The sequence below is a fragment of the Stomoxys calcitrans genome, chromosome 4, assembly GCF_963082655.1.
Source record: "Stomoxys calcitrans chromosome 4, idStoCalc2.1, whole genome shotgun sequence".
Lineage (NCBI taxonomy): Eukaryota > Metazoa > Arthropoda > Insecta > Diptera > Muscidae > Stomoxys > Stomoxys calcitrans.
The window spans coordinates 32478233-32502782 of record NC_081555.1 but is presented as its reverse complement, the minus strand read 5'-3'; the positions used below and the strand labels follow the sequence as shown (position 1 = coordinate 32502782).

At 42.6% G+C, this 24550-nt stretch overlaps 1 protein-coding gene across 1 annotated transcript; it reads left to right on the top strand.

Moving 5' to 3' along the window:
• The first annotated feature begins 3773 nt into the window (after nt 1-3773).
• On the top strand, nt 3774-22765 carry LOC106084519 (ionotropic receptor 75a). Its single transcript, XM_013248251.2, is given in 6 exon segments — nt 3774-3927; nt 5941-6443; nt 10241-10981; nt 11125-11411; nt 13885-14024; nt 22596-22765. Coding segments are annotated over 6 exon segments (1893 nt in total). The 3' UTR covers nt 22664-22765.
• The last annotated feature ends 1785 nt before the right edge of the window (nt 22766-24550 follow it).

The window sequence follows — 24550 nt, the reverse complement described above, 5'->3', positions numbered from 1 at the left end:
AACGGATAGATATATCTCTTTGAAATTTCAAATGGTTAAAGCTGAGCTGTTATCGAGATCAGGGATTTTTGAACGTTATCCAGCAAAAGAAGAATTTTGCAAATCGAACCACAACTGAAGATTTGGCAGCCCGAACAATTTTTAGAATTGCTGAGGTGATCAATCTTAGGGGCCTATGTCCGAACTACCTAGGGCCTTGAAATTTTGCACATGATATTGATAACCGGGTGTATACTGCAGTTGTCAGATCAATAATGCTATATGGTGTTGGGTCTGGTGATCGGCTCAGCCGGATCCAAAGGATGGCTTGTTTGTGCATCACAACCTCATTGAGGTCGACACCATCTAATGTACCGAATTTAATGGGACAGGTGGATAAATTGTGGATCCCATGACATATATATAAGGGAGAAAATGGCACAAGGCACGCCAGAGGGGGCCTTTTATCGCCACTCCTATGGGTGACCTCCATAAATGACCTATTACGGATGCTTACTGAGGAGGGATTTGAACCCGTTTGCTACGCAGACGATGTTATAAGATTTCTAAGGGGTAAGGATCCGAACGAGCTATGCAGAAGAGCCGAAAGGGTCTTGTATATGGCATATGACTGTGCTAGACCTAGAGGTCTCGATGTGAACCCAGAAAGGGTCGAAATCTGCCTAGGTTACGCTTCGGTAACCTAACGTTACGATAATACAACAGGTTCCGATAATACAACATGTGGTCTTGGGATAGGTGGAGCGATGAAGACCACGCCCCAACTAGGGCACTGGGGGCTTTTCTAGTTATCCAACCCATTAACATACAGATTTAGAGTGAGGTAGCCATTGTGGCTATGAGACTTAAGGCGATACCCTCACGGTATAATGGAGACAACGATAGGAAACCTGGAAGGAATGGAAGAGGTTTCCGATCGGATACCTGAGACGACACTTGAGGTCGAGTGCGTGGAACTGTTGCAAGCGCCACAGTCTTGGATTGACGGAACCCTAGTATTGCCATCTGAAAGATCATGTTACACGGATGGGTCAAAGCTAGAGTACAGAATGAGCATGGGTGTATACATTGAGAACCCAGGGACCGAGATCTGTTTTAGACTGCCTGACCATAATACGGTACTGCAGGTGGAGATCCGGACGATCAAGGAACGCGTGAGGTGGTGTGGTGCTTACGCGAGGACGTCGAGTGTGAACATCTTTAAGGAAAGAAAACAGGCCATAAGGACAATAACAGCCAGGACGGTAAGATCACGAATAGTCTTGAAATGTAAGAAGGAAATTAACGCCTTCTCTGAGGATGGCACGATCAGCATCGTTTGATTGCCGGGCCATAACGGAGTAAGGGGGAATGAAAGGACTGAGATCGGTTTTAGACTGCCTGACCATAATACTGTCCTGCAGGCGGAGACCCGGGCGATCACGGAATGCGTGAGGTAGTGTGGGGTTAATGCGAGGACATCGAGTGTTAACATCTTCACGGACAGTAAACTGGTCATAAGGGCAATAACAACCAGGATGGTAAGGTCCGGAACAGTCTTGCAGTGTAAGAAGGAGAATAAACCCCTTCTCTGAGGATGGCAAAATCCGCATCGTTTGAGTGCCGGGTCAAAACAGAGTAAGGGGGAATGAAAGGGCGGACGATTTGGCTGTGGAGGCCAGAGGACTACCGCAAATAAACTTGATTAACCTGAAATCTTTCGTGTCGATGTAGTCCGAGTTAAGGGCGTGTGCGACGAACGCGAAACAGTCGATAGGACGGCGAAAATCCTATGGGGTGATCTGGATATTGAGAGAACGAGGCTATTACTGAAAGGAAGTAAGAAGGAGGTCAGTATAGCTTTTGGTATCGTAACGGGACACTTATGCAAAATCGGTGCGGTAAGGGGTAGCATGTGGGGAAAATAATGAGATGGTAGTGTGGATTACACATTGCCTGGGCCACTTTTTGATAATAAGTACTGTTCCACTATTTTTGATAGCACCGATTGAAAATACGATACACGTGGTCATAGAAGTTACATATACGGATAACAATAAGGAAGTAATTACGGATGGTTCCAAAATAGACGACCAGGCGGGCTTTGAAGTGTACTCTGAAGAACTAGGACTGGTCATATCGAGAAGGTTACCCCACCACTGTAGTGTGTATCAAGCGGAGATCCTTGCAATTAAAGAAGGGGTGGAATAGCTAAGGTATAACGTTAGAACAACGACTGGCATAAATATCTTCTAAGAAAGCCAGGCAGTCATTAAAACAACGAGATAGCTGAACAGTTCCACAGAGATATCCCAGCGAATTGTACAGTAGACGAGCTTGCGAGACGTCATGATCGGAAAACATGCCAACAGACTGAAGGTTGCAAGTAAACACTTTTGCAGAAGCTGTGAAGACGTCGAGGAAGAAGATACTGTAGAACATCAGCTGTGTGTGTCCCTCCCTGGCAGTCAGAAGGAGTCGCACTTTAGATGCTCATTTCTTTGAGAACTTGTCTGATTTAGCGGATGTGAACATTCCAGCCAGTTGGTGGGCTTTTTAAAGCGATCTGGATGGTTCAACGGTAGGAACTAGAAGGTTTCTTCCTATTCCTGTTCTAGTCTATGACAATAGACGAAAACATCTAAGTGAGTCGGAAAGACAGACTGCTACTTAGACCTAACCTAGTCTTTCAACAGTTCAAATTGTTCTTCTTTGAGTCAGTGAGCATTCATGCCCTGCTGTTTAAAGAAAACTTTGCTTAGCTGTTAAGCATTACTAATTACTTCCTTATTGTTATTGGGTTGCCTAAAAAGTAATTGCGGTTTTTTTAAAAGAAAGTAAATGCATTTTTAATAAAAATTAGAATGAACTTTAATCAAATATATAATTGCTATTTTGTTCGATAACCTTTTGCCATCTTCCTGGCAAATTTAGTATTCCACGCTCATAGAACTTCTGGCCTTTATCTGCAAACAACTGAACCAAGTGCGTTTTTATAGCCTCTCATTGCCGAAAGTTTTACCATTTAAGGAGTTCTGCAAAGATCGAAATAAATGGTAGTCTGATGGTGCAAGGTCAGGGCTATATGGTGGATGCATCAAAAGTTCCCAGCTACGCTCACTCAGTTTTTGGCGAGTGACCAAAGATGTGTGCGGTCTAGCGTTGTCCTGGTGGAATATGACACCTTTACGATTGACCAATTCTGGTCGCTTCTCCTTGATGGCTGTATTCAATTTGTCCAATTGTTGACAGTAAACATCCGAATTAATCGTTTGGTTCCTTGGAAGCAGCTCACAATATACCACACCCTTCCAATCCCACCAAACAGACAGCATAACCTTCTTTTGGTGGATATCAGTCTTTGAAGTGGTTTGAGCTGGTTCACCATGCTTGGACCATGATCGTTTTCGACTAACGTTATTGTAAACAATCCATTTTTCATCTCCAGTTATGATTCGTTTTAAAAACGGATCGAATTCATTGCGTTTAAGGTGCATATCACAAGCGTTGATTCGGTTTGTTAAATGAATTTCTTTCAATACATGTGGGCTCCATATTAAAATTGACGCCAAACAAACAAATGTAAACAAAATTTCGAGCACTTTTTTTCTAAAGCAAGCTAAAAGTAACAGCTGATAACTGACAGAAGAAAGAACGCAATTACAGAGTCACAAGCCGTTGAAAAAATTTGTCAACGCCGACTATATTGCTACTATATTACCGACAATTACTTTTTGGGCAACCCAATAATTCGTTATATATAAAGAGTCACTTTTGCCTTGTGCCATTTAGTAATGAATTTATACTTGCCCTGTTTGCTACTCCTTTTATGTTCGCTAAATGGATTTTCGCAAAAGGCGGATAAAAAACTACAACAAGCAGTGCTCAATTATATTTTCAATGAATTGCGAACTGCACACACTTTGCTATTCACCTGTCAATTTAATGGTAAGTGAGAATCAATCAAAAATTTATGAATTTATTTAAATAACAATGACTTATAATGGATAATTATTTATTAAACAAAATTGGATTTTTTATTTAAAATTTGATATTACAAAATTACTGTTAAACATTAGAGTATTGGGTGATTTGAAATTTTAGTTGAATGGCTTTATTAAATGTTTAATTAATTTAAAAAAATATGAATTTGAGTAGCGAAAATACTTACTTACTTTAATTGGCTATGGCAGAACATTTGTTCCACTAGCCGAATGTAGAATAGCGTCCCAAGCGCCTCAATCTAATGCGCCCATTCTAAAATCTCTGACACCAAGTTTCGAGGTGTCTCCCACCGCTTCATCTTTCCATCAAGCTTTTGGTCTTCGCGGTTTGCGTGTACCCCCGTGTTTGCCTTCAAAAGACTTCTTTGCTGGAGCTTCTTTTTGTGCATCGTATTTTGATGCGTGTAACTATGATATCGTCGTCATACCGCTCATACAGCTCGTGGTTCATACGTCGCCTATATTCTCCATTAACGCAAACTGGTCCATTTTTTACGAAGAATCTTTCTCTCAAATACTCCAAGCACTGCCTCATCTGCTTTCACAAGTACGCAAAAAGAGCTCTCTAACAAAACCATTTAGGAAAAATTTTACAGAATTTTTTAACCCACCACCGATGGATGGGGCTATATTCATTTTGTCATTCCGTTTGCAACACATCGAAATATCCATTTCCGATCCTATAAAGTACATATATTCTCGATCAGCGTTAAAATCTAAGACGATTTGGCCATGTCCGTCCGTCTGTCTGTTGAAATCACGCTACAGTCTTTAAAAATTGAGATATTGAGGTGTAACTTTGCACAGATTCTTTTTTGTCCATAAGTAGATATAGCCCCCATATAGACCGATCCGCCGATTTTAGGCCTTAGGCCCATAAAAGCCAAATTTTGTATCCAATTTTTCTGAAATTTGCGACAGCGAGTTGTCTAAGGCCAATCGACATCCATCTTCAATTTGGCCCCGATCGGTTTAGATTTGGATATAGCTGCCATATATACCAATCTCTCGATTTAAGAACTTGGGATCATAACAGCGACATTTATTATCCGATTTTGCTGAACTTTGGGACAGTGAGTAGTGTTAGGCCCTTCGAAATCCTTCTTCAATTTGGCCCAGATCAGTCCAGATTTGGATATAGTTGCCATATAGACCGATCTCTTGATTTAAGGTTTTGGACCCATAAAAGGCGCATTTATTGTCCGATGTCGCGGAAATTTGGGACAGTGAGTTAAGTTAAGCCCCTCGACATATTTCTGCAATTTGGCCTAGATCGATCAAGATTTGCATATAGCTGCATATATAGACCGATATCTCGATTTAAGGTTTTGGACCCATAAAAGGCGCTTTTCTTATTCGATGTCGCCGAAATTTGGAACAGTGAGTTAAGTTAAGCCCCTCGACATATTTCTGCAATTTGGCCTAGATAGATCAAGATTTGCATATAGTTGCCATATAGACCGATCTCGATTTAAGGTTTTGGGCCCATAAAAGGCGCATTTATTGTCCGATATCGCCGAAATTTGCGACAGTGAGTTGTGTTAGGCTTTTCGGCATTCTCTTCAATTTGGTTCAGATCGGTCCAGATTTGGATATAGCTGCCATATAGACCGATCTCTCGATTTAAGGTTTTGGGGGCCATAAAAGGCTCATTTATTGTCCGATTTCGCCGAAATTTGGGACAGTGAGTTGTGTTAGGCCCTTCGACATCCCTTTTTGATTTGGCCCAGATCGGTTCACAATTGGATATAGCTGCCATATACACCGATCTCTGGATTTAAAGTCTTGGACCCATAAAAGGCGCATTTATAATCCGATTTCACGGAAATTCGACACAGGATGGCTTTTCGACATCCGTGTCGTATATGGTTCAGATCTCTTCTATATATACAGAAAGAAGTATACCTATATTACAATTGCAATTCAAAACAAATATATTTCTCTTTTATTATTTCAGATACAATTAATTTCATCAAATATGTGTCTCCTTTTCACTCATTTCTGGAAATTATTTACCCAAATTCACGCTATGATTTAGACACTTTGTTAACACATAGAACCCATGCCAACACATCCATACTGGTTGATTGTAAATGTAGCTCGGCCAAAAACTTACTAATAACAGCTTCAGCTGATTCATTCTTTAATACGACATACAATTGGATACTTTGGGATGAACATGGAGCTTGTTTGCCATACCTTACTTCACCTGAAATCAAATATTTCGGTCCCAATGCTCAGTTACTGCATGTGGTTGCAAATGAAAGCATGTACCAAATATCAGATTGCCACTCTAAAGGTCGTCATTTAGGTGCCCCTTTGGAAATTGTATCAATAGCTACAGTTTATCATGGAGATAATGATGCAACACATATTGGATTAATTAACGATATGCAACAAATGCGAAGTATTTCTAATAGAGGGAATTTTAATGGACTAGTTTTACGAGGCGCCACAGTTGTAAGTACTCTAAAGACAAAAATTTCCATGAAATTTTCTCTAAAGACAAAAATTCCATGACATATTCTCTAAAGACAAAAATTCAATGAAATATTCTCTAAAGACAAAAATTCTATGAAATATTCTCTAAAGACAAAATTTCCATGAAATATTCTCTAAAGACAAAATTTCCATGAAATTTTCCCTAAAGACAAAATTTCCATGAAATTTTCCCTAAAGACAAAATTTCCATGAAATTTTCCCTAAAGACAAAATTTCAGTAAAATTTTCCCTAAAGACAAAATTTCAGTAAAATTTTCCCTAAAGACAAAATTTTCATGAAATTTTCTCTAAAGACAAAATTTCCATGAAATTTTCTCTAAAGACAAAATTTCCATGAAATTTTCTCTAAAGACAACATTTCCATGAAATTTTCTCTAAAGACAAAAATTCCATGAAATTTTCTCTAAAGACAAAATTTTCATGAAATTTTGTCTAAAGACAAAATTTCATTTTTTCTTTAGACAAAATTTCATTGAAATTATCTCCAAAGACTTCAACCCGTGAAGGACCGACCGGGAGAAGTTCGGGGAACAGATGTAAAAATTGGGACCCCCTTGGGGGCCTCCGGAGGACCTAAGGGAACAAGACCGCAGTCGATCTTGTCACAGGATGCCTGAACGAGGCCTTTTTAAGGCATGTTCCGAAAGAGTACCGCCACGCAAAACCAGCCAGTCATGGTGGTCACCGGAACTGAAGGTGCTCAGGAGGGAGAGTAGAAGACTTTTTAACAAGGCCAAGAGGGGGAACACGGTAGAGGGCTGGGGCGAGTATCGAGTATTGGAACTGAAGGTGCTCAGGAGGGAGAGTAAAAGACTTTTTAACAAGGTCAAGAGGGGGAACACGGTAGAGGGCTGGGACGAGTATCGTGACGCCCTTGGCAAGTTCATGAAGGGGACGAGAACGTCGAAGTGGAGTTCCTGGGCGAAATTTTGTGGGGAATTGGAAGGCACTAGTGAGGCATGTAGGTTGCGCGAAGTGCTCTCGGAGGGAGGACGGGACTTACACTGAAAGTGGGCAGTAGACGGTGGAACTCTTGATGGAGGCTCATTTCCCAGGCGGCCAGGAAAAGATTGGCGATCAGGTTATCGTTATACCTATACATGTGGCCTTAACGGATGATCTCATCAGGGACATCGTGGACGAGGAGAAGATAGCATTGGCGGTTCGCACTTTCCGGCCATTTAAGTCGGCCGGTCCTGACGGAATTATCCCGGCACTGCTGCAGGAGTCCCTTGGAGTCACCCTGCCATGGCTTAAGCAGATTTTCTGGGCGAGCTTGGCATGATCCCACATACCGAGGGCATGGAGGGAAGTAAATGTGGTCTTTATCCCCCCAAGACGGAAAGAATAAATCACAGTACGACGAAGGATTATAGGCCTACTAGTCTGTCGTCGTTTTTGCTGAAAACACTGGAAAGACTGATTGACCTGAAGGTTAGAGGGGGACTGACGCCGGAGAACTTCAGTAGAGCACAATGGTAGAGACCCTCCAGGAGGTGGTACAGGAGGTCGGGACGCCTCTCAGACAGAAGGATTATACTTTGGCGGCCTTCTTGGATATTGAATGGGCTGGACCGCTCGGGGATTCCCCGGGGATTCTCCCAATGGACAAATAATATGCATTTTGGCAGGATTATTAATGCAAACCTGGGAGATTGTGTGGTCAGAAGGCGGGTGACCAAAGGAAGGCCCCAAGGTGGTGTGTTCTCACCGATAATGTGGAACCTCGTGATTAATGAAATCCTGATGGATCTCGGTGGGGACGGCACGAGGGATATCGCTTATGCGGACGATGTGGTGCTGCTGGTCCGAGTCAAGTTTCTGTCGACGATCAGCGAGATCAAGGAAGGGTCACTGAGGAGGTTGTCGCGATGGGCTACCAGAAAAGGCGTTGAGGACCAACCCAGGGAATACGGAGCTGGTGCTCTTTACGCGTAGACATAAGATACTGCAGTTCAGACTCCCGTCCTTGGAAGGGGTCACCCTGCGGCTGTCTAAGGAGGCGAAGTTCCTAGGCATAATCCTCGATTCGAAACTATCGTGGAAGAGGAACACCGTGTGCTTTTTACTCCTGTAGGAGGATGTTCGGTAGGAAGTGGGGGGGTGACTCCCAAGATGATTTATTGGATGTATACGGCCATCGTGAGACCAGTACTCGCCTATGGAGCATTGGAATGGTGGAACGCCGTAGGGAAGAGGACGCGTGCGAAGGAGTTCGAGAAGGTCCAGAGACTGGCCTGCGTCGGGATTAAAGGGGTGCTGAGATCCGCACCGTTGGTAGACCCGGAGGCGATGCTGGATTTGCAGCCCCTTGGGGCCTATATTTGGAATTGCGCTGCCAGGGTCGCGCTTAGGCTGAGAGAGCTCGGCATGCTGAAGGAGGATCGTTGCGGCCACAGTTCTATTTTGGGTGTTATGGATACGGAGGGTAGACTGTGTAGGATCTCCGACTACCTGGCACCAGTGACGACTTGAGTGAGGGCATTCGCTATTCGTTTTCGTGAGAGGTACGAATGGAGGGCGGATGTTGTGCTTGAGAAGGATGGGACCTTGAACTACACAGATGGCTCCAAGATGGAGTCTGGGACTGAATTGGGGGTCTACTCTGATGCACTCAATATCAGTATGTCTCTGAGATTGCCGGACGAATGTACGGTCTTTCAGGCAGAGGTCTGTGGCATTGAAGTAGCCGCAAGAGAAATTCTGGCAATGGGCTTACCGCCCTCGAAACTCAGAATTTGTGTGGACAATATGGCGGCACTCAAGGCCTTGGGGCGAGGATGGTGAGGTCGAGATGCGTAGCGGACTGTTTGGAATCCCAGGATAGGATCCGGGCCCACGATATGACGCTGACATGGGTTCCTGTGCATGAGGGGATTCCAGGAAATGAGAGGGCGGACGAGTGCGCCAGGAAGGGTTCGTCTCCGCCGGGCGGACCAGTCATTGGTCTTGCCTACGTGCCATTTGTCGAGCTACTGAACACAGTAGAGGGAATGGCCAGGGCGGTGTAGGTGGCGGGGTGGGAATCGGTGGGTGCTTGCCGGACTGCGAAGACGCTATGGCCGGTCATCGACCGGAGGAGGACGAGGGAATTGCTAGCGTTCGATAAGTGGTCGATGAGTACTTTGACCGGGGTCATAAACGGACACTGTGCCAAAGGCTGCATGGCGCGCGCATGGGGATAACGCACAATGACTTCTGTAGGAGTTGCCTCGATGAGGATGAGGAGGAGACTATTGAGCACTTGCTTTGTTCCTGCGAATGTATCTCTGGTATGAGAATGTATCTCTGGTATCTCTCCTGAGATTTGTTGAGGGAATAGGATGGTTCCGACGGGGGGATGACACAGGCTCCGGGTCCGTGCTTGCGTAGGGAAGGGCGGTTCTTCACCTCGCGCTCGGGTTTCTCCACTCCTACCGTCTTTTTCTTTTTACTCCTGTATAGTACGAGGTCTCACATTATCCTTTTCCTTCCCTTTCTCTCTCTAGGGTACCACAATGGGCCAAACTGGCCTCCGAGTGAACTCACTTTTGGTGAGCGACCCATTCAACCTAACCTAACCTAGGTTAACCTAACCTAGGTTAACCTAACCTAGGTTAACCTAACCTAGGTTAACCTAACCTAGGTAAACCTAACCTAGGTTAACCTAACCTAGGTTAACCTAACCTAGGTTAACCTAACCTGGGTTAACCTAACCTAACCTAACCTAACCATCTCCAGAGACTGATTTTTTATGACGTTTTTCCATTTTCCAGATCGATCGTGACAATATTAGCGATAAGCATCAAATAGAAAAATTGTTGTCGGGCATAAAGAAGGAAGATGGCATTACATCTTTTAGCAAATATCATTTTGCCTTGCTGGAAATTATTCGAGATAGATTAAATTTTTCCCTTACTTAACGTAATGCTCGTGGTTGGGCTGGAAGACTGGGTAACACTTCATTTCGTCTGGGTTACATAGGAATAATGAGCCGCAAAGAAGTGGACATTGGAGCATCGGCATCGTATAATCGACTAAATCGTTACTCAGAACTCGATATTATTCATCAAGGCTGGAAATTTGAATCGGCCTTTCTGTATCGCCTTACACCAAATTTATTGGTGAGAAATTCAAAAGGCAACTTCCTAGCACCCTTTGAAATGTATGTGTGGATAGTGACAACGGTTGTTGCAGTGGTTATTACTGTCATGTGGATACGAATTGAATGGAGCCATTCTAGGCTTAATATTGGAACATTTATTATAATTCCTGTCAATGTTGTTGGTGTGTTTTGTCAACAAGGTTTGGAAACCTCCCCGAGGGCAGTGTCTACGCGAGTGATTGCCTTAACTACCTTTCTATTTTCATTGATTCTCTACAACTTTTATACTTCATCAGTGGTAGGGGGTCTTTTGAGTAATACCAATCAGGGACCCTCAACTGTTGAGGAGCTAATTACCAGTAAACTGCAGGTTTCGTTTGAAGATATAGGATATTATAAAGTTCTATTTCATGTAAGTTTTAGTATTGGAATTTAATTTTAGTATTTAAAGTCAACATAACTGACTTTTGCCCTAAGCATGCCTTAAGTCCATATTGATAAAATAATGTTTTTTATATCCTTATTTATATTTTTATAAATTTTTTTCTTTTCCAGGACAGAAAAGTGCCTATAGCTAATAAACTTTTGGAAACCAAAATTTTGCCCAAAATTGATAGAAATGGGCTTCCGCTCTATACGCAGCTGAAAAATGCTTTGCCATATATGAGACGTGGCGAATTTGCTTTTCATTGTGAACTTGTTGATGCTTATCCGGAAATCGCAAAACAATTCGATGTCACTGAAATCTGCGATTTACGTGTTGTTCATGGTCTCATTGAAACGGAACTGATTAACTCGGTGGTTCATAAAAATAGCATTTATACCGAACTGTTACGTATAATGTGAGTAGACTTGGGAAAGCATATTTTCACAAATTATAAAAACTATTTATAAAAAAACTATAGAATTTTATAAAATAGTATATTATAGTTAAAGATGCAAATGCAAATTTCCCACTAGGGAACTGGGGTCAACTTCTCACATATCACTGAGTGTTGTCCGATTCAAATTTTAAGCTCAACGATAAAGGGCCTCCTTTTTATAGCCGAGTCTGAACGGTGTGCCGAAGTGCGACACCTCTTTGGGGAAAAGTTTTTACATGGCATAGTACCTCACAAATGTTGCCAGCATTAGGAGGGAATAAACACCGCTGACAATTTTTTTCTGATGTTCACGCCAGGATACGAACCCAGGCGTTTAGCGTCAGGGGAGGACGTGCTAACCTTCGAAATATAGAAATGCCATAAAAAAATATCATAGCAAAAAACTTTTAAAATGTTACGCAAGTTTGCGAAGGGTCATGCTTTGATGCTTCTTTTTACGCCTTTTTATGCCAGAACAAGCAAAAAGGCGTTAAGTTCGCCCGGGCCGAACTTTGGATACCCACCACCTCGGGTATATATTTAAACCACCTTTCGTCATAATTAGGTGAAAAATGCATAATTTATGCCCCCATAGCAGCTATATCGAAATATGGTTCGATTTGTACCAAATTCGGCAAGGACATTAAGTGGTCTAATAAAATACAAGTCATTGTTCAAATTTGTAGAGCAAAATATTGGTCTTTTTGGTAGCTATATCCAAATAAATACCGATCTGAACCATATACGACACGGATGTCGAAAAGCCTAACATAAGTCACTGTGTCAAATTTCAGCGAAATCCGATTATAAATGTGCTTTTTATGGCCCCCTGACCTTAAATCGAGAGATCGGTCTATATGGCAGCTATATCCAAATCTGAACCGATCTGGGCCAAATTGCGGATAGATGTCGAGGGACCTAACACAACTCACTGTGCCAAATTTCGTTGACATCGGGCGGTAAATGCGCCTTTTATGGGCCTAAATTCTTAAATCGGCGGATCGGTCTATATGGCAGCTATATCCAAATCTGAACCGATCTGACCCAAATTGAAGAAGGATGTCGAAGGGTCTAACACAACTCACTGTCCCAAATTTTCGCGAAATCGGATAATAAATGCGCCTTTTATGGGCTCAAGACCGTAAATCGTGAGATCGGTCTATATGGCAGCTATTTCCAAATCTGGACCGATTTAGGCCAAATTTCAGAAAGATGTCGATGGGCCAAACACAACTCACTGTCCCTAATTTCGTCGATATCGGACTATAAATGGGCCTTTTATGGGCCTAAAACCTTAAATCGAGAGATATGTCTATATGGCAGGTATATCCAAATCTGAACCGTTCTGGGCCAAATCATAGAGGGATGTCGAGGGGCCTAACACTACTCCCTGTCCCAAATTTCGGCGACATCGGACAATAAATGCGCCTTTTATGGGCCCAAAACCTTAAATCTAGAAATCGGTCTATATGGCAGCTATATCCAAATCTTAACCGATCTGGGCCAAATTGCAGAAAAATGTCGAGGGGCCTAACACAACTCACTGTCCCAAATTGCAACGAAATCGGATAATTAATGTGGCTTTTATCGGCTTAAGATCTTAAATCGGCGGATCGGTCTATATAGCAGCTATATCCAAATCTGGACCTATCTGGGTCAAATTGCAGAAGGATGTCAAGGGGCCTAACACAACTCACTGTCCCAAATTTCAGCGAAATTGGATAATAAATGTGGCTTTTATGGGCCCAAGACCCTAAATCGGGGGATCGGTCTATATTGGGGTTATATTAACATATAGTCCGACATAGCCCATCTGCTAACTTAACCTGCCTATGGTCAAAAAAAGAATCTGTGCAAAATTTCAGCTCAATATCTCTATTTTTAAATACTATAGAGTGATTTCAACAGACAGATAGACAGGCGGACGGACATGTCTAGATCGTCTTAGATTTTTACGCTGATCAAGAATATATATACTTTATAGGGTCGGAAATGGATATTTCGAAGTGTTGCAAACGGAATGACGAAATGAATATAACCCCATCCTTCGGTGGTGTGTATAAAAAATGTAACAGTCATTAGTAGTTTTGTTCCGTGTTCAATGGTGCGTATGAGTGCTGTCAGTGTTCAAGAGTAAGTAAATCATACGTCACCTAGTACCATTAAATCATTTCATATTCAACGAAAGCCGAAAACTAGACTCACAGTGTTTACTCTTTTGAAGGCAAACAAATTTCAGCTCCTCCCGGAAGATTCAGAATTCGTGGTAAATGTTGTTTTGGTATTTAAGTTGACCATATGTGTTTAGAAAAACTCCTGATCGAACTTAAACCAATTTTTACAACTAGTATTTGAAATAATTTTGTAATTTGGAGCCTAACCAACTGAAATAATACTCACTTTTTAATTTAAATAACTTTATAAATATGTTTTGATTTTTAATTTTTTTTAGAATGGTACGCATGAAAGAATCTGGCCTTGTCAAGCGTTTGTTAATTGAAAGGCAGCCAAAGAAACCAGAGTGTCAGAACTTGTATACGGTTTATCCAGTTACCTTCAATGGAATGGCTAATGCTATGGTGTTACTGGCAAGTAAGTTAGATAATTTTCTTAAAAATAAAATAAAAATAATAATAAATGGAGAAAAATTTAAGGTTGTGTTCCCATGTTGTGCGCTCTACCAATTCTAAAAAGAAACCTCAAAAACCTATGTCAGAAACAGTGTTGCTACTCAAGAAAACTATTTCCTACCAAAATTTAAGAAAAATTCTACCAAAACCCACCGAATGTTCTACAGGCCAAAAATGCGGTATATGTTTTTCCATCCACCACCGAAGGGTTGGCCATTTTGCAATTCCATTTGCTACACATCAAATTACACATTTTCAACCCTACAAAGTATACATGACAAGAGTCGTTATATTCATAGCCGATGTAGACATATCCGTCCGTCTGTTTGTTGAAATCACTCTACAGCTTAAAGTTCAAAGATAACTTACATCTTGATATAGTTGCCTTTATACCGAGTGCCCAACAAGAAATCTAGAGTTCATTTAATTTGTATTTATGCCCCGATTTCAATAAGCAATCGTGCCGAGTTTGGATAAAGCGATCTTCCGAATTAAGGGTTTGAGCCCAGAAATGCGCTTTTGTTTCCCAATTTTGCCGTTGCAGTGAGTATGGGCCAGATCTGATCATATAGCAACTGCCACATACCCCTGTTTTCCGATTGAAAGCGCTGAACGCACAAAAGCCGCATTTCTGACAAGGAATTTTGGAAGAGATCCCTTAATACTCGTTCCAGTTACAGCCAACGTTTTGTTTCTGAAATTGGAAGCAGTTGAAACAGTATTTGGCCCCTCGACATCCATAGTTTTATTCTGGACTTTTAACAAATAGACAAAAAGGATAAGAAGTAAAATAATTTTGGGTTATTTCCGGCGAGTTTTATTAATTAACATGGCATTTACAGGTTGGAAAAACTTAACAAAAATTGAGGTGAGGTTACCAACCTACCAAGAGAATGAAAACCTGTCAATTTTGGTAGGAATCTACCAACAACGTCAACACTGGTAAAAATGTTGTGCTTTTCACATTCTATTCCTTTAGGTTCTTTGTTTTTTCGCCCTTGAGGCACATAACCTTGTTAGGAGCGTGTTGACGCCAAAGGCCTTAATGATGTTCTTTTTATATTCCCTCAGATTAAGTTCAGATCACCCCTTAGATTTTTGTTGTCCCTCGCATATGTCATGTCGTTTATCAAGATAAGCGTCACAAAGGGTGTCTCGTTTACCAAGATAAGCGTAGTCAAACGTTTCTTTGATTTCCCCAATCACAACTGTGAGCCCGCACCGAAATGATTGTGGATTGTGTTGTAAATGTTTAACGTCGTTTTGCAATTCGAAAAGGTTTTTGTGATTGTTATCAGACCAATAGTCATTAGATAATAAAAGGTCCCAGAGGAATTTGTAAGTTAAAACACCAAAAAAAGTTTGTTGTAATAACAGAGAAGCTGTTGAAAATGGAAGGACCTAAAGCAAGCAAGCTATAGAAGATCGCGGTCTTTATATTTACAATATAGAAACCCAAAATCAGTTTTCTCCCCTAGTTTCCAGCCATCCATAAAGCAAAAGCTAACGGTGTTTGTGCTGGAGTGTCCACCCCCACTTCTGTTCAAACACGAACTCAATTACGTCTGCAGTTAAATTCTTTTTCCTTATGGTCAAATCGATTATCAAACGATGAGTCGATCTGCTCTTACATTCAACCCATTTTATATAGCTTTTGGTCTCTCTTAGGCTCATACTTTATCTGTGTATCTAGGGGTCTTAATTCAACAAATATGCATTGCATATTCTCTTCATTGCGCTTCACCAAACTACCGATGCCTATGCCAGTATGAGCTTGATCACATTTTCGTAGAACCAGTAGAGGGTCTTGGAATTCAGTGGCCCATTTTGAGCCTATAGCTCGTGTGACATGTGACCAAGATCTTTGAGCCTTTTTCATACGCTTCTAAATGTTGTGTTGTATTGTTGTTCTACCCACATTTGCATGTGTAGTTGGCGATCCTCGTCATGCTCCTGTAGATGAGGAAGCTTGTTCCGGTCCAACGGACCGATCGTGGCGGGAACAGGGTGGCCATGGGTTATTTATAGGCGCCAATAACTCATCTTGTCATATCGAGCATCATAGGCACTCAGTATTTGTGCAAGAGACGATACCGTCCGGCCACTTACTGAGGCTCTCCCCTCGATAACACTGAATGTCTGCGACTTCCTTCGCAGCTACTCCGTAACCGTCGCAGCAACTCCGCGACACCCGTCGCAGTTACTCTGAACCTGGGGACGCGCCCGATAGCTCGCAGCTTAGCTTCTCTTGACAGCTATGAACACCACACAGATCGGACCTAAATATTCCAGCCTATGTGGTGCCCAGAACTATCTCGCGCAGAGGCTTCTAAATGTGGTAAGGTTAGGTAATGTTAGATTGAAAAGAGGGTGCGGATATTAATACGTCCCATATCACTATGGACATAAGCCTAAGCCAGTAATCGGCTTATAAAAAGTAACCTCGATAAAGAAAACCTAAGTCGGGAATTTTGTGCTTCTAAAAAAATTGGAAATTGTTTTACATACTAAGCCCCTAAGTCGTTTGGTGCCTCGTATTGTGTCCCTACCTAAGTACCGGTGTCTGTAAGCAGCGAAAGCCGGGTAATGACATAGGAAATGCTCCAACGTCTCATCGCCATCTCCACATGCCATACACACGCTATCACTTACCGCACCGATTTGGCACAAGTGGGCTCGAAGTCCTATGTGTCCTGTTATGATACCGAAGACTTTACTGACATTCTTCTTACTTCCTTTCAGTTATATCCTGGTCTTCTCATGATCCGCTTCTCCCCATTTTTGTCGTCCTACCGACCGTCTCGATGTCCCACATGCGCGTTCGTCACCCACGTACTTAACTCAGACACAGTCGCGCCGAAACTGCTTCTAATAAAATTCGTAATTGTTTTTCATACCACGCCCCTAAGTCGTTTGGTGCCTCGTATTGTGTCACTATCTAAGTGCCGGTGTCTGTAAGCAGCGAGAGCCAAGCAATGACATAAGAAATGGTCCAACGTTTCATCATCGTCTCCACATGCCATACACACGCCATCACTTACCGCACCGATTTGGCTCAAGTGGGCTCGTCCTATGTGTCCTGTTATGATACCGAAGGCTTTACTGACACTCTTCTTACTTCCTTTCAGTTATATCCTCGTCTTCTCATGATCCGGATCTCCCCATTTTCGTCGTCCTACTGACCGTTTCGCTGTTCCACATGCGCGTTCGTCATCCACGTACTTAGCTTGGACTGCGTCGCGCCGAAAGACTTTGGGTTAACCAATTTTATTGGTGGCAGTCCTTTACTGCCAAATCGTCTGCTCTTTCATTCTTCTTACTCCGCTTTGGCCCGGCACCCAAACAATTCGAATCGTGCCATCCCCCGAGAAGGCGTTTATCCCCTTCTTATACTCCAGAACTGTTTGTGATCTTACCATCCTGGTTGTTGTTACCCTTATTGCCAGTTTACTGTCTGTAAAGATATTCACACTCGACTTCCTCGTGTTAACACCACACCACTTCACGGGTTTAAATCCCTCCTCAGTCAGCTTCCGTAATAGGTTATTTATGGTTGTCACCCATTGGAGTGGCGATAAAATGCCCCCCGTGGCATGCCCTAAGCCATTTTCTTCCCTATATTTATGTTACGAGACCCACAAGCTATCCCCAGTCTCTAAGGATCCGGTTCTGGTCTAAGGATATGATCAATGTGTCGATCCGCACATTGTTAAAAGTCCCCTCGATGTCAATACATACCGCCAATGTGTACGTCTTGGCATCGAAGGTTACTTCTATTTTATGCACAACCTCGTGCAAGACAGTCTCCACCCCTTCCCTTCCCTCGACAAAGGCATTCTGTTTGTATTTGAGCATTTCGCTAGATGTCCTACTCTCTATCACGGTATCCACAATACGTTTCATGGTTTTGGACGTAAGGCTTATAGATCTGTAGGCCTTTCGAGTCGCATAACATGCCTAGCCTGGCTTGGGTATAAATACCACTCTTGCTTTCTGCCAATCTTTCGAGGTACATGCAACTCTTAGGCAGCAGGCTGTGAAAATAGTTGTCAGATGGGGCGCCAGATAGTCGCCATCCTTCTGTAGTATCGAAGGAAATATTCCATCAGGTCCGGGTGACTTAAATGGTTTGAAGCTCCTTAAGGATTCCTCCACCATAAATTCCGTAATTATAAACCTTCGATCAACGTCATTATTCCGTCGTCAAATTGCAAATTGAATGATTGGATCAATGTGTCGATCCGCACATTGTTAAAAGCCCTCTCGATGTCAATACATACCGCCAATGTCCGTCTTGGCATCGAAGGATTATTCTATTTTATGCACAACCTCGTTCAGTGCAGTCTCCACCAACCTTCCCTTGACATAGACATGTTGTTTTTATTCAAGCATTTCGCTGGATGTCCTACTCTTTATCACGGTATCCACAATACGTTCATGGTTTTGAGTAGAAATGACGTAAGGGCTATAGATCTGTAGGCCTTTGGAGTCGCATAACATGCCTAGCCTGGCTTGGGTATAAATACCACCCTTGCCTCCTGCCTGGCTTTCGAGGTATATGCAAGTCTTAGGGTGCAAGTCGAGGTATATGCAAGTCTTAGGCATCCTTCTGTAGTAACGCCGGAAATAAGGATTCCTTCACCATAAATTCCGTAATTATAAACCTTCGATCAACGTCATTATTCCGTCGTCAAATTGCCGCCCCAATCCTTGATGATGACCGTTGTCTATGCGGGCTGCGCGATGTCCATCTGTCTCACCGGGCCGGGCTTTGCGCCCCAGACAGCGTTGATACTTCCGACGAGCTTTTTGGCGGTATCAATACATGCTGCTGACGAAAAGTGCTGCGTAAAGATGTCCTCTTTATACTCGCAGCTCATCATCTGTATGGGTGGACTCTCTTCAGAGTTCCACATATGTTTGAAAATCCGCTTGTTAATCAGATCCTCCACTTGGGACAGATGATCTGGTGGAATGCTAACGGATGCACTGCCGATAGCGATGACTGTATAAGTCAGTTCATCTCTGTTGTGCTGCATAGCCATTTTGGCATAAGAGGGCGGCTCCTTACCATTTTCAGCAACCATCTTCCCCTTCCGTGAAGGCTGTGGCGTCCTTTTGGAAGTCACAGTGCTCCATGAAGACTGGATGGGGCCGTGTGCCATGGATGATAATTTTGATGCAAAATGCAAATTTTGCCCATGAACATTCCATTAAGGAACATGGGCAAACTTCTTAAATGTCAATGAGTGCAGTCCGATGTAAGTTTAACCTCAATGGCAAGGGGCCTCCTTTTTATAGCCGAGTTCGAACGGCGTGCCGCAGTGCCACACCTCTTTGGAGAGAAGTTTTACATGGCATAGTACCTCACAAATGTTGCCAGCATTAGGAGGGGAAAACCACCGCTGAAAATTTTTTCTGCTGGTCTCGCCAGGATTCGAATCCAGACGTTCAGCGTCATAGGCGGACATGCTCCAATGATAATTTTGGACATGCTTCCAATGATAATTTTGATACTTTGGTAATTTTTTTTTGATACTTTTTAAACATCATAAGTACAACGGTACGTACCCCTGCGAGTCATTTGGTACTTTTTCGAGGTTAGCCAATTATTATTGTATGCATTCTCTATGAGCCTTTCATGGAAATCGAATGAATGAACCCTTCATGCGCTCAAAATGGCTAATTAAGAAATTGGTCAAGTATATGGTGGCCTTATCGGAAAGTGAGCCTGGGTAGAAAATACCTGGAACTTGCGTATCGAAGTCGGGATCATTGGTGACCTTGTAGAATGGGCTAATGTAACTAATTTTTCCTTATTTAAAAGTGATTAATGGAAACTACGCTGTATATGCCTTCAACGGGTAAAATTACCTAAATTCCGACTGGCGACTCAGTCATAACAAGGAAGTCCCTTATCAAAAAACTGAAAACTTGAATCAGACTGCACTTATAGACTTGAGTGAAGTATTCCCACTGTTCTGTAAAGGAATTTTCGTGGCCAAAGTATACTGGCATTATATTCGAGCGAAATGGCCTGCATACAGTACTTTTTACATGTCCTCCCCACTGTTATGTCTTTGAACGAATTTGTTTAAATTGTGAGAGGAAGTAACGGCTATAAACAGTAGAAAATGGTACCTTTTGACCACAAAAAGTACCTTCTTAACTTGTTTTCAATACCATTTCGCAACCTCATTTATCGTCCCTGCCGTGTGTGCTTGCTTCGTTCATATTTCTATTTTGTCTCCCTCCGCATGAGATTCTTTGGAGTCTCCATTGCGGGAGGTTCTGGCTTGTTCTTCTCAGTGTATTTGAGATCGACGAGCTCTTTGTCAGCGTTTTAGCATTGTTATGCTCCTTGGAAGATCTGATTCCCTTTCCAGCTTCCTTTGAAGTTCTCTGAATGTCAGTTCTATCCCTTCCAGCATCCTGCACTCACTTTCACCCGATTACGCTGCCGGTGAAAACCCCTCAGTCTTCTTCGTCGTGCCTCGGATTGCTTTCTCGGTTTTCTTATGAGCTTAGCAAAGTCCTCGCTCACTACTGCCTTCATCTCGTTGTCCTTATCTCGCGATTCGCCTACAATAAGTGTTTCATTGACTCCGTCGTTGTCTGAATCGGAAACACCACCTTTACTTAAAGGTTGGGGACGAATTGGGCATCCCTCTGGTTTTTCGGTCTCTTCCTCATGTGTTAGTCTGACGACTGGTTGTCCGCTTAAAGCTTTTCTCTCGACTATAGGTGCTAAGGCACCCAAACCTGTAGAAACGGCGGACAACATGCTAAGATCCGATGCCACCACAGCAGCTGTTGGGCCTTTGGAGTCCATTTTGAGCCTACTCCCGAAAGGTTTTAAAATTTATGCGTAAGGGGTGGTACCTATTTCGAGATACAGATATTTTTTTTTCCTAGGGCAGCGAAAAGAAAACACCTCTGCTCTGTCCAAAGGTTTCTTTCAATATCCTCCACAAGACTGTAGTCACCTGTTGATCATCCTGTTCCCAAAAGTACTAAGGCGAATAAAAGCATTGTTGGTCGAAGAAACTTTGCTAATTTCTCTAACGACAGCTTAGTAGTGATATTTGTTATGAAGAAAGGAGAAGACTGCTGGAACGCTGGTCAATCACATACAATTAATTAAAAATCCTACTCAATTTTTAGATTATTTTTATACCCTACACCATAGGATGGGGGGTATACTAATTTCGTCATTCTGTTTGTAACTACTCGAAATAATCGTCTGAGACCCCATAAAGTATATATATTCTTGATCGTCGCGACATTTTATGTCGATCTATCCATGTCCGTCCGTCTGTCCGTCCGTCCGTCTATCTGTCGAAAGCACGCTAACTTCGGAAGCAGTAAAGCTAGCCGCTTGAAATTTTGCACAAATACTTCTTATTAGTGTAGGTCGGTTGGCATTGTAAATGGGTCATATCGATCCATGTTTTGATATAGCTGCCATATAAAGCGATCTTGGGTCTTGACTTCTTGAGCCTCTAGAGTGCGCAATTCTTATCCGATTGGGATGAAATTTTGCACGACGTGTTTTGCTATGATATTCAACAACTGTGCCCAGTATGGTTCAAATCGGTCCATAACCTGATATAGCTGCTATATAAACCGATCTTGGGTCTTGATTTCTTGAGCCTCTAGAGGGCGCAATTCTCGTCCGATTAGAATGAAATTTTGCACGACGTGTTTTGTTATGATTTCCAATAAGTGACTTTCTCTAGAGTGCGCAATTCTCGTCCGATTTGACTGAAATTTTGCACATAGTGTTTTGATATAACTGCCAACAACTATGCGAAGTATGGTCCTAATCGGTCCTTAACCTGATGTAGGGTCTTGACTTCTTGAGCCTCTAGAGGGCGCAATTCTCGTCCGATATGACTGAAATTTTGCACATAGTGTTTTGATATCACTTCCAACAACTGTGCGAAGTATGTTCCTAATCGGTCCATAACCTGATATAGCTGCCAAATAAACCGATCTTGGGTCTTGACTTCTTGAGCCTCTAGAGTGCGCAATTCTTATCCGATTGGAATGAAATTTTGCACATAGTGTTTTGATATAACTTCCAACAACTGTGCGAAGTATGTTCCTAATCGGTCCATAACCTGATATAGCTGCCATATAAACCGATCTTGGGTCGTGACTTCTTAAACCTCTAGAGAGCGCAATTCTCATACGATTTGGCACAAATTTTGTACCACGGCACCTCCCATGGCTTTCAACATACGTGTGAAATATGGTCAGAATCGATCTATAGCTTGATACAGCTCCCATATAAACCGATCTCCCGATTTCGCTTCTTGAGTCCCGAATCGGACTATAACTTGATGTAGCTGCTCCTCCGTCCTTATTCATTATACTTTGTTTGGCGCAAAGAACTCGACAGATGCGACCATGGTGGATGGTATATAAGATTCGGCCCGGCCGAACTTAGCACGCTCTTACTTATTTAAATTTAAATGATTTATTGCCATTTTTCATTCACAGTAATTTTTTCTTGGATTTTTTTTTTCAGTTGGAATTGCATTGTCAGCCATTTGTGGTTTTGTGGAAGTGCTCAGTGCAAAACTTTGGAACATTTAATTTGGACAAACCATAATAATTTAATGAAATTTAGTAGTTCATTTAGTAGTGATGCACCAGAATCAACGCAAGTCACACTATACAGTAGATCGATTTATGTTTATAATGTGGTAAGAAAAGAATTTGCTTAACAATATATGTCTTGCTTGTAGAAATATAGAAAATATACGAGTAACTTCTTTACTGTTCTTTTGTTCACTCTTAGGGCTATAAAGATCTTTAAATTTCAATTAACCAATCATTCTAGCTTTATATCTTCAAGTCCATCTAGCCTCTGAATTGTTTAAATGTACATAATATCCATTTCTCCATTTGGAGGCCACCGTAGCGCAGAGGTTAGCATGTCCGCCTATGACGCTGAACGCCTGGGTTTGAATCCTGGCGAGACCATTAGAAAAAAATTTTCAACGGTGGTTTCCCCTCCTAATGCAGGCAACATTTGTGAGGTACTATGCCATGTAAAACTTCTCTCCAAAGAGGTGTCACACTGCGGTACGCCGTTCGGACTCGGCTATAAAAAGGAGGCCCCTTATCATTGAGCTTAAAACTTGAATCGGACTGCACTCATTGATATGTGAGAAGTTTGCCCCTGTTCCTTAGTGCAATGTTCAGGGGCAAAATTTCCAATTTGCAATATCCATTTCTATATTCATTGCTACATATTTGTGGTTGTTGTTGTTGTTGTAGCAGGGTGTTGTACATTGAGACATATTTGTGGTGTTCCCGGTTTGCTCCGCTTTTACAAATTAATCTGAAGACCACCGTGGCGCAGATACGTAACCGAGACTGATCGGAAAAGATGCACCAGGTTGTTCAACCGTCAATTTAATGTACATCCTGAGAGTGACAGGGCTAGTAGGAGAACCATTAGACGTATCCGTGGTCACCGAGCCGATGAACAGCCACCACAATTTACCGTGGGCGAAGTTACGAATGTCATCCGTGGCGCCAAGTCATCCAGGGCGCTGGGCCCCGACGGAATCTCTACATTGATGCTGAAGAATCTGGATTTACCTGGAGTTGAGTACCTGACCACTGTCCTCAACCTGTCTCTGAACACTTTTATAACTCCCCATTGTCTGGAAAATGGGCAGAGTGATCCCGCTACTGAAGCCTGGAAAGGACCCGAATTTAGGGGAGTCGTACAGACCCATCGCCCTTCTCTCACCAGTGGCAAAGACGCTTGAGGCATTACTCCTCCCGAGCCTCGAAGGAGAATTTCCATTCGCCGAGCATCAACATGGATTTCGAAGACTAACTTTACTTTAATTGGCTATGACAGAAAATTTCTTCCACTAGCCGAACGTAGAATAGCGTTCCAAGCGCCTCGATCTTCTGCACTCATTCTAAAATATCTGACACCAAGTTTCGAGGTGTCTCCCACAGCTTGATCTTTCCATCGGGCTTTTGGTCTTCTCGGTTTGCGTGTACCACCGTGTTTGCCTTCAAAAGACTTCTTTGCTGGAGCTTCTTTATGTGGACGATTATTCGAAGACTGCATAGCAGAATAATAGCTTTGCATGCCATCACCGCACACATTTGCTGTGGCTTGTGATAGAACGGTCCTCGTGGCACTGGACCTATCGAAGCCTTCGACACCGTCAGCCATGCCAAATTATTTGAGGACATCACCAATACGTCCCTCCAGCCAGGCTTGAAACGTTGGGTCGCGAATTAGGTCGAAGCACCGTAGAGTGAAACACAGAGTTCCCCAAGGTGGGGTGAAATCTCCGGCACTGTTCAACCTCTACCTATCCTCCATTCTATCTCCTCCAGACGGCCAGCATAGATCATATCATATGCAGACGACTGTACGATCATGGCATCAGGCCCCCACCCATTGTTGACATCTCCGATAGATTGAACGTCTACCTCAACCATCTGCCT